Source organism: Hibiscus syriacus, unplaced genomic scaffold, assembly GCF_006381635.1.
Source record: "Hibiscus syriacus cultivar Baekdansim isolate YM2019G1 unplaced genomic scaffold, ASM638163v2 tig00111392_pilon, whole genome shotgun sequence".
Classification (NCBI taxonomy): domain Eukaryota; kingdom Viridiplantae; phylum Streptophyta; class Magnoliopsida; order Malvales; family Malvaceae; genus Hibiscus; species Hibiscus syriacus.
This window is the reverse complement of record NW_024063078.1, coordinates 1,897,072-1,915,586: the sequence shown is the minus strand read 5'-3', so window position 1 is coordinate 1,915,586 and position 18,515 is coordinate 1,897,072. Positions and strand designations below refer to the sequence as shown.

Here is an 18,515-nt window from a genome sequence, read left to right as displayed (position 1 = left end):
TCATCCAACTATCCTAAATCTATATAAAACTAAAGAAATTTTACAAAAGAAATTTTACATTTTGTAACAAGATCATATCTTATATATATATATACACACTCACACGTCAAGATAAATGATATAGGAGGTTGAAGATGGGGGTGTTGGTAGACTTGAAAAATGGACAAAATCCAGCATAATAAATCCAACCTTGTTCCTGTCTTGTCCTCAACAAAGTGGAACAATCTGGTCTGAACTTTACACATTGAAGGAAATAATGCTATTACAAGATGAAGAAGAATATACCTTGTTAATTACACTTTTTTATTTAACTAGACTATATTCTCCCCGTCAACTCTCAATCATTTGATGATGAACACTTAAATAACGTTTAATCTCCGATATTTTAATTTAAGACCTCTAAAAATAATAATTATTTATTTAACTGAGGTAACTTGATTCGTGTTTTAATTTATCGATCTAAGTTTAACTAATGGTTATGTTTTTATAGATAAGGTTGAAAATGGATGTGGGACAAAGAGTCATGATGAAATTATGTATAAAATATCTCATCAGAATTAAAAAAAAGGAAAAAGTTAAAGAATCAATGGCCACTTAATATTTGCTATGATGGCTTAGCTTTCAATCTTAAAATAAAATAATTAAGCAATTAATTTAGGAGTTGAAGTTAAATTTACCAAATTAGCTATTGCCTCGTGTTCCAATCAGTTTCCTCGTCATAATTTATTTGATGTTCCCATCATTATTTCATACTATATTAAGAAATCCCCACCACCTTTCTTTAGTCTGGTTTTAAATCAAGTATAATCATTAGAACTATAAACAGTAGAATTTAAATAACTATAATCATAGTTAAATTTTATTATTTATTATCAGATTAGTAAAAGATATTTATATAAAATGTTTTTATATTATGACTTAATTCTAAACTAATTTATAAACTTTAACTTTTTATATCGGCTGCAAAAGATTTTCCTATTTGAAATTAATCCTTAAATTTTAAAATGGTTCGTATCAATTCTTAAACTATCAATATCATTTAATTTTGATCACTCCATCAACGCGTTATTAATTATACTAGTTTAAAAATAATAAATTGTTTTTGAAGGCTGTGGAATTGAATCTACAACTTTCTAAAAAAATCATGATCATTAAAAACATATTAATTTTTTAGGAGGTCACGAGTACAATTTTCAAGACCTTCAAAATTATAATTAAAGACACATTAATAGATTGACTAAAATATAATGATATTAATAGTGTGAGGATTGATACAAAAGATTTTAAAATTCATAAATCAATTAAGAATGTGAATCGTAGTTTAAAAATGATATGTCATAGTTTATAATCTGAGTCTTGTGGAAGATTTCAAAGTTTACAAATCATTTTAAAATGTGGATCGTAGTCACATTTTAAAGATCTATTGTCCAATTAACTCAACTAATAATTATGATGTGTAATAATAATGGTTTTAATATTAACATTTGTTGGATCAATCGGTGAGGAGTTAAATATTCTCACTAAATTCTTAAGTTTTTTTTATTATTAATATAGAATAAATACAAAATAATATATTTTCAAAGATAACTCTTAGACATCACACCCCTGACATTATGGTGTTCGAACTCAATACATAAAGAAATAACAACAATTCATCTATCACCGAAGTTATAAAAGTTATATTTTTGTTTAATTTCAAATGTAACCAATACTTATATGTTTATAAGAAAAAAAAAAATATAGTATTAAAAATATTAAATTTAATGGAAATTTGTTAGCAAAATTTTGCTGTACATAGCTAGGGTTTTGTTTTGTTGTTTGAAAGAGGAAAAAGGAAGGGATAAGACGACAAGTGAAGCTAGGGATTGCATGTAAATTGGTAGGGCAAGGCGTGCCTACAAAGCGTGGGATCTCCCTTCCAATCTTTTGCTTTTTGTGTAGGAAATTTATTGGGCCCACAACGTGCTCAAGATTGGAAGTGTATATTTGCATGGGAATATGCCCAGGAAAATTCAGCCTTTTGTTCCCTCCCCACACCCTATTCTTTTGCCCCCTTTAGATAGCAAAACTCATCTATAACTAAATCTATTCATCCGAATATTCGTATATATTCATATTATTATTATTTTTACATTTAATTAAAATAATACATTTTCGAAATATATGTTAAAGGGAATCGAGTTAAAATCATGTATATCATAAAAAAGAAAAATAGTTACGTGTCTTCTTATTTTCTATAATATTATTAGTTGGTCTAGATTCACAATGAGTATACGCAAAATGAACCAAAAGTTATAGGTAGGGTCTTGGGCCCCTTTGGTTAATGGCATAATTGCTTGTTTACTCTCTTTAAAATTTTAAGGCTCAAGGGTTATTTTTGCTCATGTAGGATATTAAATTTATCATTTTCGTCCCCATGGTATTTTCGTATTATTTTGTTTAATTGTATTATCTTATCCCTATAATTCAGTTTTGACTAACATAATCGTTAGTCTTTTGCGGCGTATGTAGACGTCAACAATTTCCACATAAAACCAATATTACTGACGTGGTTTGATGATGACGTGACATTATTAAAAAATAAATAATAAATTATTTTAAATATTTGCTAAACACAAGGTTATGAATAATCTCTAAATTTTTAATCTAATACATTAATCTCATTGAAATAAATAATAATATTCTGAGAAATTTTTTAATTGTTGTGTTTAGTAAATATTTTACCATAATCTCTTAATCCACATACGCAGAAGACTAATGATTCTGTTAGTCAAAATAGTTAACGATATAAGATGATGCAAATAAACATCTTTGAGGATTAGGATGATGCAATTAAATAATTTCGAGAACTAAATTAATGCGAAAATATCATAAAGATGAAAATAATAAATTGGATTTATTAAAATGATAAAAGCAGTCCTAAAGCAAATATTTAATAATTCAATTTAACCCCAATTAGTCTTTTAATTAAACAAAAAAAATACATTTTGACTTCTCTAAAGAATTAATAATTCAATATAAGATGTGTTACAAAAAAAATAAAAATATTAGTCGAATGTTTAAAGATGTATTGAAAAGACGTATTAATAGTAATAAATAATTATATTATTAATATGAACATATTAATAATATTATAAAAACATTATATAAATTTTGAATATATAGATATGATATTAAAACTTGTTTTAATAATATTTATTATTATTATAATTTATCTAAAAATATATTTTGAAGTATCAAATCAATAATATATTACAAAGTAAATAGTACTTTAATTAATTTCAAAAGCTTTTTCAACTCTTGCTTTTATAAATTATAGATTTAGACAAACATACATGAAAAACTCGTAATTTTCAGGATCTTTATATTTTAAAATTTTAAAAGTAATTATTTATTCACAAAATAACACACTTTTTTTAATTTATTGTTATTTTAAAATACATTAATTTATTTTAAAAAATATATTTTTATTAATAATTAATGAAAATGATAAAATTATAAAACATTAAAACTAATAAAACTATTTCCTATAAAATACAATATTTGCATTTAAAAATAATTTCTTTAAATATAAAAATCCCTATTTTAAATAGGACTTTCATTATTTACAATTATGTAATAAAATAATTTATTATTATATTATCAAACGATTATAAAGTATTAATTTAAATTTATCAATTTATTATAATATGATCACAGATTTTATTAAATTATTATAAAATAATTATTAAATGTATTAATTTTTTTTATAATTTAATAGTTTTGTAGATATTAAAATTATTATTACAAAGATTTTACTTTCGTGGTTAAAAATAATCTTATAAAATTAAAGGAAAACAACTTTGTTTATAAAAGCAGAAATATGTCTTCGTCTCTTTCTCAATCTTTGTTTATTTTTATTTTCTTTTCTCTCTTTTTATTTGTTCCAAATAAATATTAAGTTTTTCAGTTCTCTCGATCGCCCGTTGTTTCTTTCCCCCTAATTTTGCTTCAATTCGGTTAGTCTCTCTGTTTTTAATTTTTATTTTGTCAGTTTTTTATTTATTGTACGGGAATCATTGAATTCTTAGGGTTCCACATTGCCTGAATTTTGATTATCACGGTTTCGATTAACAAAGCGTTAAACTTTTCTTCCCCCTCCCCCGTTATTTCTAGGTTGCTTTAACATACGCAGGTGTTCTCTTTCTGGGTGTGATTTTGTTGATGATTATAAGGTACGGCAAAGTCAAACCGACCCATAGTTTCTTTATTTTTATTTTCTTTACGTTTTGAATTTGCATGCCGTTAAAGAATCTTGGTTGATAATTGTTTTCTGAATATTGGGTATTCAACAATTTGACAATTTTTGGCAATTCATGTATGTATTTTTGAATTTGTCTATTTTCTTTAATTTTTTTTTGGTTTCTTAGAGGTTCTAATCAAAGGAGAAGTTTGTAAAGATGATTTGTTGGGTTCTCTTTAGGATCGGGGATAATTGTGAACCAAAAGTTGAAAATAATTTTGTTTCTTTTTTTTCTTTTAGAAAATTTTATCAATAATTACGATTTTTTTTTAAATGAACAACTTCAATATATTTATACAGGGGAGAAAATGTTTGAAATTTCCCCTCGTAACTTCATATAGAAAAATCTGTTTATTGAAAGTTTTTGATGATCTGTAATTATTTTGATCATAGTGATGAGTTATTTCTTTTATTGTTTTTGTTTTTGATGATTTGAGGAAAGAGATTTATGATAGTATGTATGGGAAAATCACATTTGGAACTCTGAGAGCCGGGGAAAGGTCAAAAACCATTTTTGTTTTAAGGGAATGCTTGTTTCCATGGAATTTAATATTTTTGAATCGAAAAATACTTTTTACTTGCTTTTGGCGATCTTTTTCTAGATATGTTAAGCTGATGTAATATGTAATAACCAAAAGTGTATTTGTTGATGTTCTTTATATGTTTTTTTATTTTCTGTGTCGGTTGAGTCATATGCTTTATGGTTCTGGTTAACTAGGAGCATGTGTTACAAAATGCCAAATAAATAGATTAGAAGGCATTATTTGCTAGCAATGCTCTGCATGCATGTGTTGCATGTCAGCTATCAAGTTGGATAAAGGAAATATTTCTCATTTTTCTGGTTTAGGTTGAATATGGGCTAAAGTTTCATTTCCTCACGTTCCTTTTTGATTTTCAAAAGTTATAGGTTTACCGGTGTTTTTATGTTTTCTTTGTATATTGGTTGAATAATTATATGGTTTATCGTTTGGAACCCAGCTGAGTTTTTCTCTTTGTTCTTTTCATTCTGAAGCTGCAACAAATTGCAACAACAGTTTATTGGAACAGCATGGGCCAAAGAAATATGCTATGCCCTATTGATTTAGAAATGGATCAACAAGGTCAGGGGCATCTGCATCCTGAACCCTGCATCTTTTTTAGTGGCGTAACAAACTACCCATCACCTGATATTCAGATGCCCATCACTGCTCCAGGAGGCACAACTAACCTTGATAGGCATCACTTACCCGAGCATTATGACAACGGTATGTTCTATGCTTTTCCCCAGTACCCTGGTGTTCAGCATCATCACCATTCCCCAAATCTTGATCTTGGTATTGGAAGTGCATCCAACTATTATGTTCCGTATGCGGCTACATCATCCAGTATTCCTATAAATCATGGAATCACGGATCAGATGCCATCTTCCAGCAACTACAGTCCCAGTGGAGTGTCTGCAGATGAATATGCAAGGAATTGCCACTTCATGGATAATGTTAGGGGCTTGTATAAGACAAAGAATTCTGAAGGAATCCCTGGAAATTTTCAGCATTTTAATGCCTCGTCAAGCTCTAGTTCCTCAATTACTCCATTAAATACTAGGAATCCTGATGGGGTTGGCACGGTGGATGCTGCATCCTTCGCTATGTCTCACCATTGGGGAAATGGCCCTCCACAAATTAGAGAAGTGGGATCTCAAAGGAGTGCGAGGAACAGATTAGGGGCAACTGCAGTGGATCCTGTTTTGATGCAAAATGCCAACCAATATTTTCAAGGAAACTACTTGGGTCAACCTTTTCCTCCAACTATGACAGATGGAGGTGCCTCAGCTTGGAGTCAGGCTCCTGGTGTTCCTTATATGCATGGTACTTTATCTAAATATAGATATTTATTTAAAGCAACGTTGATGTAAATGAGATAGTGTAGGAATATGTGTTACCTTTAAATTGATTGCCTTTGACTTGTTTCTGTACAGTTAGCAATGTTGGTGGACCTATGGAGACTAGGCATAGAAGTTCCACAAATTTCTCACATTCTCCTCTTGACCTTCGGAACCCGAACTTCCATCATCCTGCACCACCTATCGAAGGAGCAAGAGGCCACAGCATCAATGTCCATCCGCAAGTACCAGCTGTTCCTTATTGCTTTTCTGCGAGTTATGCCTCACAGAGCACCATGAACCCCTTACAGGATGGTTTGGCAGTTGGGCGTAGGCATTTGGGACCAGTTCCACCTACTGGCTTTAGGATATATCATCCTCGTAGGGAAAGTGGTGCTTTACCTGAGACATCTCTGAGACACCGCAATCTCCCTCACCTGAGAGTTCTCCCACCTGATGTAAGTATTGTTTTTCATTTCTGCAATGCTGTCTCTGTTCATTTTGCATTTGTTTTCTTTTCTGAAACTAGGATAAAGAAATTCGTATATGGTCAGACACTTTTTTGGTTTTATATACAAGCTGATGTCTTTTATTTGACTTGCTGCAGGGAGTTGCTGTGCTTGAATTCCCAGAATTTTATGAAGAAGTTGGGAATCTTATTGATCATCACAGAGATATGCGCTTGGATATAGAGGACATGTCTTACGAGGTACGATGAATCCCATTAAAGGTTGTCTTGTCTTGCATGTTATAAGGCTTTATTTTTACCGACCAATTCTTTGGACTTTCCAAATGACCACAGGAGTTGCTCGCTCTGGGAGAGCGGATTGGCAATGTTAACACTGGTTTTTCAGATGAAACCATCCGAAATAAGTTGAAAACAAGATCATATTCGACATTTGCAACGAATATTAACCTGGAAGAAGTGGCACCTGTTGACCAGGAACCTGAATTTTGTACAATTTGCCAGGTAATTGAGAGATCTGACAGCTTCACTCACTTTATTCATTGTCGAACAGCTTGAAGCACAGTTTATTCATCACGGTGTGGTCATTCACTCCTAACATATGCCATTTCCTTTCTTGTAATTGTGCAGGAGGATTATAAGAATGAAGAGAAAATTGGAACTCTTGATTGCGGGCACGAGTATCACGCAAGTTGCTTAAGAAAGTGGCTCCTGGTGAAGAACGTATGCCCGATATGCAAATTGGAGGCATTAGCCACATAATCCAAGGATGTACAAAGCATGGGGGTGACTTTTATCCAACAAAAAGTAGTAAACTACATAAAATGGTTGATGGTCTGTTTAAACCATAAATCGATATTTGCGAGTATTTTGTAAAATGAACTTTCGGATATCTAACAGGCAATCATTTATTTGTTGGCTCTGTAATTATCAACATTTGTACAGACTTCCATTATGCAATCACATGCTACAATATTAACTCTTAGCCATAATTGTTCATTGCCAAAACAGAACTAGGATTCTACATTAAAGAACATAGCTTGGATTCTACATTGGATTTATCCATTTTGTTCTGGAACTTTAAGATTCGATTTTTTGACAAGATCTTGAGTGCTTGGATGAAATCGTTGATATATTCTTCTTGATGATCTCTGTAAGAAGGTGTTTGCTTCAGCTTAGCATGACTTGCCTTCAACATATTAGCAGTTTCATTGTCCTTGTCCATCACAAACTCGATGGCTTGCTTTTACCTCTCTCAACTTCAACACCGATCTTAAGTTCATTCACCATCAACCTCGTGTTCAGAATTTGATCTGCAATTTCAGGAATCAACACGATTTGACAGTCACTAAGTAGAAACTCCCACATTGTTCCATACCCACAGTGGTTCACAAAACACCCGATGTTTGGGTGGTGTAATAACAGCTCTTGTTGAACCCAACCACCATAGACCAATCCTCTTACTTTAACCCTCTCTTGAAACCCGTCCGGCAGCCCCTCTTCAACCGTCGAACATCCTTCCGGTGGCTTTAAAGCTACAAGAAATGGCAACCCACTTAACTCAAACCCAAGAACCAACTCTTGGAACTCGTCTTTCAGCAACTGATTCTGGCTTCCAAATGAGCAAAACACAACGGATCCTGACTCGAACCGACTCAGCCAATTAACCCATTTCTCATCAAGCATTGAGGTCTTCGTTTCAGGCAAGCAAGGCCCTGTTAACAAAACAGGCTTTCCAAATCCTTTAGCAACATAATCACAAAATGGTCCCTCGATTTCATAACAAGTCCTGAAGGCAATAACATCACTTTCTACAACAGTAGTCCTTATCCTTTCGTAAAACGTCAATCCACTCCCGAAATCCAGTCTTAAACAGCACTATAGGAGCCTCATCAGCTTTGAATCTAACGGTGGAAGAAGGGTAACCAACAGGCATCTCAGACGCCTCTTCTGCAGTCGTTTCTTTTGCTACTATCTTAGTGTTGTACGCCATCGACATGAAATACAAAATAACGTTAGGTATGGTTTTAAAAAGGGAAAAAAAATGTAATATCACATCATTTAAAAATTAAAAAAAATATTATGTCAGTAATTTTGTTAATTTTTTAACGGTAGGGTATCGAATTGAAATACAAAATAAATGTAAAGTATGGTTTTAAAAAGAAATAAAATTTGAGTACGAAAAAGGAATAAAAATAATAATTTAAATACTAAGCATATAAATTATACTAAATTTTAAGTTTAAAGTGTTCCCGTTGAATGGCCTAAAGTTGTTAAAAGAAATATTGTTCTCCTTCGAAATCCTCGGTACAATTATATTTATGAGTGTACGTGCATTGTTAATGGTTATAAAAGATTCTAAATAGATATTACTTTATAATCACCTTAAACTATTTAAAAAAATAAATTTAAGTTTAAAGTATGAAAAATTAGATTCGATAGTTTACTTGTTTAATATTTGAATCTAATAAAACTTTAATTAACTCAATAATTAATTATCAAATAATTTATTTTGTTTTTGAGAATAATTTAGATTTTAAGGGTATTTTATAAATTTATGATAAAATCATATTAATTTTAGAAATTAAAATATTAATTTGATTTTTTATCGACTAGGATAATCTGTACATTTTAAAACTTTATCAGGAACTCGGTAAAAACATTTCTTTATCAGTCTGAGCAAGTTTAACTTCAACCCCTCAATTAATTGCTTAATTCTGAGCAAAGATTAAATTCACTTGTCACGGTCTAAAATTATTTCTTTTATGTTGATTAAATATAAGATTAAATTCACTTGTCACGATCTAAAGATTTAAGGATAATAGTACAATGAGGAAAGTTTTTTGCTTGATGAGATCAAAGTTTGAGGAAACTTTTCAACACTCGAAGTCATATAACAATTAATCCGAACAGCAGCCGAGTTTCTTGACGGCTGAAACATCGTCTTTGGTTCCGACCTTGACGGTTTGTCCCTTAGGCAATGCTGCAGGATCATCCCCTACTTCAAGTGCTTTTCGACTTACGACATGGTAGATCTGAGTCAGCACTTCGCTGAATGCATTCTCTACGTTCAGGGACTCGAGGGCAGATGTCTCCATAAAGTACGTATTTTCTTTCTCGGCAAAGGCTTTGGGGTCTTCCATGGAAACAGCACGCAGGTGTTGTAGGTCTGCCTTGTTACCGACAAGCATAATCACGATATTGGAATCCGTGTGATTTCGTAGTTCCTTCAACCATCTCTCAACATTCTCAAACGTGATGTGTCGTGTGACGTCATAGACGAGCAACGCACCAACGGCTCCTCGGTAGTATGCACTTGTAATCGCCCGGTATCTGAAAAAAGAAATATAAGGAGAAAACAACTCTTAAAAGGCTAATGGAACATATCATGCTTTGACCCCTCCAGCAATGGTAGAAAGTAATTTATATCTCCTTTTTATAGCAATAACACCTCGTCCATCCGGCACCCTAACATTCGACTTCAAGGAAAGACAACGCAGAATGTTCATTTCATGCTCCACGAGTTCTCAATGCCTTAGGTTTCTCAATCTACAAATCAGGGACATCTAAAGCTTATATACAAATAAAATTTTCATGGAACCTCACTCTCCTGGGAAAATATCACTAAGAAAAAATCTGGGCAACTATTTGCAGAACATCCGAGTAACAAGACAAGCCTTCGTATAGACTTGTGCACGATGGACAGAGTTAAAGCATAGAAGAAAACATGCCCTCCGAAGACGTTTAAAGATGTTTCGATACAAATCCAAACATCGAAGTTTACAGGTAAAAGAATGTCTTCAATTTTAGACATCTAAAGGATCTTCACGACATAACAAGGTTAACATATGGAATTCGAGACCAACATACTTTTAAAAGTTGAACAGTTCATTGGATGTACAAATGAAATCCTCTTCAAAAATCTTCTTCAGACCGTGACATTTAGATCAATACAGGAATCCCAGAGAAAAAAATACCAACTTTTCACCAAATAACATCAATCGAAATCCACATGCTTTAACATTAAAGGAAAAATCTGAATGGGGTTTGCTCCCACATTTTCTAAGTAACCAAACAGCCCAAACAAAGGAAATCCCAAGACTTAAACTTCACTAAACCAATCCTGTAGTCTAAAAGAACCTTCTTTTCCTCAAATCACTAAAAAAATTCCCCCATAAAACACTTACAAAAACAGACAAGAAGCAAAATTGTTAAGAACTACTTGAATCTAATTTTCCTACGTTTCCTCAGCTACTAAACAGCTCCAAAATACCAAATACTTCATCTTTATGAAATAATTGTAATGCAAAATAAAAAAGTTATAAAAGATCTACCTTTCTTGCCCAGCAGTGTCCCAAATCTGTGCCTTGATAACCTTATCATCGACCCGAATACTTCGGGTTGCAAATTCTACTCCTATTGTGGACTTTGACTCGAGGTTAAACTCGTTTCTCGAAAATCTCGACAACAAATTCGATTTCCCAACACCCGAGTCTCCGATCAATACTAGTTTGAACAAATAATCGTAATCGTCATCTGCTCTATACGCCGCCATTTCGGGTCACAGAGTCGGTTCTTTGGGATTTAAAAAAAAAGGAATAGAATTTATGAAGAAAATTTCCTGGTGACGGAGATCAGTGGAGTCAGAGAGAGATTTTGAAATTGCAAAAAGACATGGAGAAAAAAAGTGGGTTAGAGACTTAGAGTGTGGAAGGGGCAAATGTCGGCTCGGGTCAGGTCAAAAAATTGGATAGGTTGATTGACCCGAATCTAACGGGTTTTGATCAAAAGCCCGAAAATGCACTATGTGAAATCTTTAATTCCCCCCCCCCCCCCGAAAAAATATATTTAATTCGGCAGAAGATTTCAACTGTAATAAGCAGAAAAAAATATGGTATTTAGTACTTAAACTACCATTTTTGATCTGTTTTAACGTCTAAATTTTCATTTTTTTAAATCACGTATAAAGTTTAATTTTTGTTTCATTTTTAATATCAATACTTAAGTGTTGAAAAAATTAAAAGTTTAGGTGTCAAAACACGTTTAGTACCTAAATCGTACTTAAGTTTTTTTTTTAAAAAAATAAAAGTTTAAGTATTAAAATGGATAAAAAATGATAGTTTGGATACTATACATATTAAGTTTCTAACAATGAGATACTGAAATAAAATAAAAACTGAATTTTAGGTATAATCTTAAAAAAATTAAAGTTTAGATACTAAAATAAACAAAAACTAATATTTTAAGTACTAAATGCATGATTTACCCTTAATTTTTTCTTGTTATAATAATGTTACCATGTATGCATTTAACTGCCATGTTACAACTACTATTAATCATTTGATTCAAGCCAGCTGGTCCTAGACTTTTACTTTTCTTAATTATTTATTAATTTTAATATTTAAAACTTTTGGAATGATTATAGAGTTAAAGAGAATTCTATTCTTCTTTGATGATTAGGGTTCGAGTATCGTGGTCTATATGTTTATGTAAATTTAAATTCAAGTGATCTGAATTTGAATAACGTTGTACGTAAATTTTATTTAGATTTAAGAACAAGATAAATACTATATTGAGGTCACATTAAAATATTATTTTGGAAAAAAGCTAATCATAAATGCCAAGGTGAGATGATGGAAGGTACCAAGAAGCTTGGGGAGGGGGTGGATAAATAAATAAACAATAAGGGTCACATTAGAGTCCATGTGAGTCTGATTTGGAGACAAAGCAAAGGGAAAAGGTAGGGGCCCTTAAAAACAGTTCACACGATGAAGAAGGAAGGGCATGATTCTTACAAGTTCACTTTCTTTCACAGCTCATCCCCTTACCCCAAACTCCCTATATCTTCCCACTATATACATCACACTATACATTACTATTTTTCTATATATGTAAATATGCATACTTCATAATACACTTATATCGTGGACGAGATCATCGACGAAGTTAGAAAATTTATGTCGAGGATCAAGATAAAATTATAATATTTTGGACGGTCAAAGTTAAAAAATTTTGTGTTAGAGAGCTTTAATTGAATTATTAATTTTTAAGACAGGTCAAAAGATGAAAATATTCCATTTAATCAATGGACTAAAAGAGCTTAATTAAATTGTTAACTTTCTAAGATGGACTAATGATATATATTCTTTCCATTTATTATTATTTTTAGATATTCATTTTAAGGACTAAAGTGAATATTTGAAGAATTTATGGGGCAAATTCAATTTATCCTTTTCTATAATTTTGTTTTAAAGACCAAAATGGAATTTTATAGAATATAGGGGGCTTGGCCCTTGTCAAACACACTAGATTTGCCTCTGAACAAGGTCTTAATTTAATGACAAGGTTGGGATCATAAGATCTTTTGAGATTCCATATTCGAATCTCGCCTTATGTAATGGGTAGATTCTCTTCAAATTTAATACCACCACAACAATACACTTACATCTAAAAATACGTGTAACATCTCCTATTCGATCTAATCGTAAATCGAATTAAAGATGTCACATTGACTATTCGATCTAATCATAAACCAACAGTAGTTGGTTCAAGTGATAAGCAACTTGATATCGCTTTAGCAAGGTCTCGAGTTCGAGTCCTTATGTATGCAGAAAATTTCTGCTAGGAGACTCACCCACCAAAACCAGGTGTGCGACGTGGGTCGGTCCAGATTAGTCAAAGCGAAACCTTAGAAATGAGAGGACAACAACAACAAAAAAAAGTCAAAATAAAAATTAATACAGATAATTTAATTATTGAATAATTATTAGACATTACTTTAGGAGGTAAAGTATCAATTATATTGAGGATGATAATTCTATAACGATTAAAATTATTAAAAGGATTTAAACCACTTAATAACTTAGAGATGGTAGGTATGTTGATATGAGAGACCTCCTAAAAACGCCAATATCGATCATCTAGGTTTTTAAACTTAACATACAATGTTGATGTTCAAAAGGCCTTCCAAACTCTTATGTATCAATGTCAAAATATTATGTTTCAAAAATTATTATCCCAAATGATCATATCTACAATTCTAATATTTAAGAAACATATAAATAGGGATGGGCATGGGTCCGAACCCGACGGGTTTCGACCCGATCGGGTCACTTTTTTTAAAAATTCAGGTTCGGGTTGGGTCGTGACGGGTTTTTTTAATGTGATGTTCGGGTCAGGTCGGGTTTAAGGTGAAAAATACCCGACCCGAAAAAAAAATTTACCTTATATATTTAGGAATAATTTCAATAATAGCCATCTATATATTATTTTTTTCAATTAAGTCACTGTTTCTATTGAATAAAAATAATATTTTTTTATTATCTTGGGTAGGGTCGGTTTTTTAAGTTATATATCAGATCGAATGAAATCTTGTTTTGGTCGAGTTTGGGTCGGGTCTCAGGTGGAGGATTCCTTGTTCTTGGGTCGGGTCGGATGGATCAAAAACTCGACCCAACCCGACCCATGCCCATCCCTACATATAAACCTATTATTCAATGAAACAAAAATCAACAAAACATACATAAGTTGAAGGGGACTAATAAATAAATTTAAATATTTAAAAGATAAAACTTATAACTTACTCAAAGCATAAGGAAAACAAATATAATTTAACCGAAAATACGTGGGCAAGTGGTATATGTGTAGAATCCACGAAAAAGAATATCAAGTAGTTAGTGGATGTGTAAGCCTCCTCAAAATATAAAAAGGGGGCATATAATACACAAATGCATATACCTTATGTTGGAAAAAGTTAATAGATAATGTTTGTGTACGTAAAATAATATTGAATATGGTTGATGGCAATGGAAGGGGTCACATCGGCACGTGGTGGTGCTGATTCCACCAGTTAATTAACTCACACTGCGACTTTCCCATTGGGAAAAAGCCCCCAGCTGTTGCTAGCTGTCCCTAATCTCCCCCATGTGACCCGCCTCCCCCTAAGACATAAACTAATAAAACAACCCTTATCCCCCCATTGTTGATCATTCTAAGGTACATCATTGCCTTAAATATCACTTTCTCATATGATGTTTGTCTTTGGGGTTGGATCCTTTCTCTTTCTTATAAGTGTCATCTTTTCATACTTTCTTTTTGTTTAGTTTTTTTTTTGTAAAGATTTTGTGTTGGGTGTATAGTTAGTTGATTAGTTGTTGTTGATTAAGATTAGCTTTGGTTTTAGTGATTTTTATGATTTATTTTGCTTTGTGTTTTGTATTTTGAGTTTGGTGTTTGTGACATTGGTTTTAGGATGGCACAATTACCTCCGAAAGTACCCAACATGACCCAAAATTGGCACAATTACTTCGTGGATGGCTCAAACCACCACCACCACCAGTCTTCATGGGTGGACGAGTTCCTCAACTTCTCGTCGGCACGCCGCGGGGCTCACCGTCGTTTCATCAGCGACTCCATTGCTTTCCTCGAGCAACCATTAGTGGAAGATTGTAGGTACTCCAACAATAATAACAATGCCATGATGAGCCTCGATGACGAGCAGCTCATGTCTATGTTCTCCGACGACGTCGCCGTCACCATGGCTTCTGTCCCGACCGTATCATCATCGACGTCGGATCAAAACAGCAACAATGATGAGAAACCGGTGCCGTCCCTGGATCTACAACAGCCCAAGAATGAACCGGCAGAGGTGGAGAGCTCATGCGAAGCTGAACCACAAGCTGCTCAGCCTCCATCAAACTCTAATGGCGATACCATCGTTGATCCGAAGAGGGTTAAGAGGTAAAAGAAACAAAGAAAAATAATCAAACCCCATTGTTCCCCCCACCATTTTTAAACCTTTCGTGCACAATGAACAGAATTCTGGCAAACCGGCAATCAGCACAAAGATCAAGAGTGAGAAAGCTGCAATATATTTCAGAGCTTGAAAGGAGCGTCAGTACATTACAGGTGCAAATTAGACTAAGATATTATCCATATTTATATTCTTTTTTTAAATAAACAAATTTTGATACTTTTTCTTGATTAATTTATAAAAATGAAGAGTGAAGTATCAGCATTATCACCAAGGGTTGCATTCTTGGATCATCAAAGACTGATTCTCAATGTTGACAATAGTGCTTTGAAGCAAAGAATTGCAGCTTTGGCTCAAGACAAGATCTTCAAAGATGGTAACATTGTTTCTTAATTATATAATTAATTAGTATCATTAATTCTTTATCTTAATTGCTTAAATTTACCTTTTTGCATTAAAATTTCAGCTCATCAAGAAGCATTGAAGAAGGAAATTGAGAGACTAAGACAAGTCTATCAGCAACAACAAAGCCTCAAGAAAATGAACAACAATGACAACAACAATGACAACCACCATGCACCACCACAAAAACAACCGTCGCAGCCGCCGGAGAACGAAGAACGGCTTATGAGTTGATCAAGGATATGACAGTGAGAAGATCTCGTGCAAAACTAAAATTAAAATAATGCAATAAAGCTATCTAACATTGGGCCTTGGGGGGCTATTTATTTTTTCATGTTGTGTTTCCCAATTGCTGTTTTTCTATTAATGTAGGGGTCCCTTTAAGACAACAAAATAAATTGAAGGGCAAAAAGAAAGGGACACGTGGAGCTCTAAGATAAGAGCGTGACAATTTAATTCTTTTTCATTTTTAAATTAATTAATTCGTATTATTGTGTGGGTTTTGTTTGGGGTATTGATCTCTTTTTTTTAAAAAAAAAAATTATTATGATGAAAATAATTTAATTTAACTTTTGTAATTAGTTAGTGTTGTCAGAAATAATGGTGGATATGTCTGAATGTTTATCAGAGTACATAAAATAATGGTTGATTTCTTTTTCATTATTTTTATTTTGTTCTTGGTTTTGTTAGTATTTTAATATTATTATAAAATTTGTAAAATAAAATATCTAAATTTAAATTTAATATAAAATATAGATAATCGAAATGAATTGATTTAAAAATAAAAAAGGAATTTATTTTTTTTAAAACGAACCAAAACATATATATTCCTACTCTTAAAAGAGAGCAATCAATTTTAAACCCTAAACTACAATCTTTATAGAGAGACATACTTAGTATCTAACGTCGAGGAATAAATTTATAAAATTTTATAAAAATATAAGTTTATAAATTTTAAAAGATAAAAATATATTATTAAAAATATAAAAATATAAAAAAAAATTATATGGAACAACCAGTCCACCTACTTCTCATGCTATCTAGCTTATATGCACAATATGGTCTAAACCATTGTTGAAATGTGCAGTGCAGTGAGAAAAGGGCCCAACAACTTGCTATGTTCGCTAGGACTGTACATAGAATGTTATGAAATTTTTCTAATTGTAATTTAATTGTTAAAAAATGATTAATTTTTATTAACGATTCAGTTACAGATTAACCTATTGTTAATCTATTACAATTATTTTTCAAAAATAACATAATATAAACATTCTAAAATTTCTTAATACATACTACAAAAAAGTATAGCACTTAATACATACTTACACCTAGGGTTGTAAATGAGATGAGTCGAGCTCGAGTATTGTTGAGCTCGACTCGACTCGAAAACTCTGAAATAGAGCTCGATCCGGCTCGAAAACTTGTGAGCCTAAAATTTTCAAGCTCGATTGGAATTTGAAACAATGAACCGAAGCTCGAAATAAAAAAATTTCTTAAACTGAACTCGATTAAAGCTCAAACTCAAACTTGAATCTGAATCTTAAATTTATTTATATTTTATTTTTTTAAATAAATACATAAATATTAACATTATTAATAATTTATTTATTTTAAATAAAATTTGAATATATTATTTTTTTCAAGTAGCTCGTGAGCTTTTCGAGTCGAGTATTTATCGAGTTTTGGTCGAGTCAATCTCGAGTAACTCGCAATCTGGCTCGTCTCATTTACAACCCTACTTACATCGGTGTAACTTGTAAGTGAATAAAATAAAATAAAAAATGTAGCACTTAACACATAATTACACAAGTGTAAGTATGCACATCTCCCAATATAATTATAAATTTAATTGATTCAAGATTAATCAACGTTTATCAAAATTCGTAATTGTAAATGTAATCTTAACCTTAACTATTAATCATTATTTTTAACGGTTCAATTAATAGAAACAATTTAACATTAACGGTTCTAATAATTAATCTATTAAACGTAACGATTACACCGGTTAACAGCTACGGTTAACAGTTACGAATTTTTCTGAACAAACCTAATGGTTGCCACAACAAAGGGAAAAAGGCTTAATATTCTACGTAATATATAAATTTGTGTTTTACTAAAACTATAATTTCTTGTGCCGATGGTTATATTATTTTTTATATGATTTCATATTTTCGTTTGAGGTTTTAGACAATATGATATAAAGATATATTATTGTTTTTATAAAAATTATTATCTTTTATATTAGTCACAATATTGATATAAAAATTTTCTACAAAAATATGTTATATATTCTAATTAAATTACTTTTTAGTTTAAATCATTTATTCATTTTTTATTTTTGCATTAAGTTATATAATAGTCCAATTTATCATCATACTTGGAATTGGGATAACAAGCATAGTTAATGAATAATTAATCATATAGGTTCATAAAAAAGAGAAATAGTATACACGATAATCTCAATTGTCTATAACCATCCACATGCATGCATTTCAACAAAGGAATTTATTTGGCACACAATTGTGTTGAGTTTACACAAATCTATCTATTTTAGGGTTTAAAGGTCTCCTTTAAGATATAGAATTTAAAATTCAAAGTTTAATTTCTAAAATAGATGAACTATAACCAACATATTTGGTTCAAGTGGTAAGCAGTTTGATATCGCTTAAGTAAGATTTCAAGTTAGAGTCCTTATGTATGTAGGAAATTCTTACCTGGAGACTCACTCACAGAAACCAGGTGTGCGACATGGGTC

At 31.7% G+C, this 18,515-nt stretch overlaps 3 protein-coding genes and 1 pseudogene across 5 annotated transcripts; 2 read left to right on the top strand and 2 right to left on the bottom strand.

Annotated features, from left to right (window-relative positions):
- Positions 1 to 3,845: 3,845 nt before the first annotated feature.
- Positions 3,846 to 7,610, top strand: LOC120160753 (probable E3 ubiquitin-protein ligase ZFP1). 3 transcript variants are annotated; one of them, XM_039171103.1, is made up of 7 exons: positions 3,872 to 3,998; positions 4,156 to 4,214; positions 5,295 to 6,126; positions 6,237 to 6,598; positions 6,748 to 6,849; positions 6,943 to 7,110; positions 7,237 to 7,374. In XM_039171103.1, the coding sequence occupies exons 3-7, from the start codon at positions 5,331 to 5,333 to the stop codon at positions 7,366 to 7,368; spliced, it is 1,560 nt and encodes a 519-aa protein (XP_039027034.1). In that variant the 5' UTR covers positions 3,872 to 3,998; positions 4,156 to 4,214; positions 5,295 to 5,330; the 3' UTR covers positions 7,369 to 7,374. The 3 variants fall into 3 exon arrangements, with proteins under 3 accessions (XP_039027035.1, XP_039027034.1, XP_039027036.1); XM_039171104.1 differs by lacking the exon at positions 4,156 to 4,214 and having other exon boundaries at positions 3,846 to 3,998; XM_039171105.1 differs by lacking the exons at positions 3,872 to 3,998; positions 4,156 to 4,214 and having other exon boundaries at positions 5,331 to 6,126; positions 7,237 to 7,610.
- Positions 7,611 to 7,627: 17 nt separating this feature from the next.
- LOC120160603 lies at positions 7,628 to 8,600 on the bottom strand (annotated as a pseudogene).
- An 836-nt stretch (positions 8,601 to 9,436) lies between these two features.
- LOC120160764 (ras-related protein RABA1f-like) lies at positions 9,437 to 11,341 on the bottom strand. Its single transcript, XM_039171116.1, has 2 exons — positions 10,941 to 11,341; positions 9,437 to 9,939 (listed from the first exon to the last, which is right to left on the bottom strand). The coding sequence occupies exons 1-2, from the start codon at positions 11,159 to 11,161 to the stop codon at positions 9,507 to 9,509; spliced, it is 654 nt and encodes a 217-aa protein (XP_039027047.1). The 5' UTR covers positions 11,162 to 11,341; the 3' UTR covers positions 9,437 to 9,506.
- A 3,397-nt stretch (positions 11,342 to 14,738) lies between these two features.
- On the top strand, positions 14,739 to 16,036 carry LOC120160763 (basic leucine zipper 61-like). Its single transcript, XM_039171115.1, has 4 exons — positions 14,739 to 15,345; positions 15,423 to 15,513; positions 15,608 to 15,734; positions 15,825 to 16,036. The coding sequence occupies exons 1-4, from the start codon at positions 14,858 to 14,860 to the stop codon at positions 15,992 to 15,994; spliced, it is 876 nt and encodes a 291-aa protein (XP_039027046.1). The 5' UTR covers positions 14,739 to 14,857; the 3' UTR covers positions 15,995 to 16,036.
- The last annotated feature ends 2,479 nt before the right edge of the window (positions 16,037 to 18,515 follow it).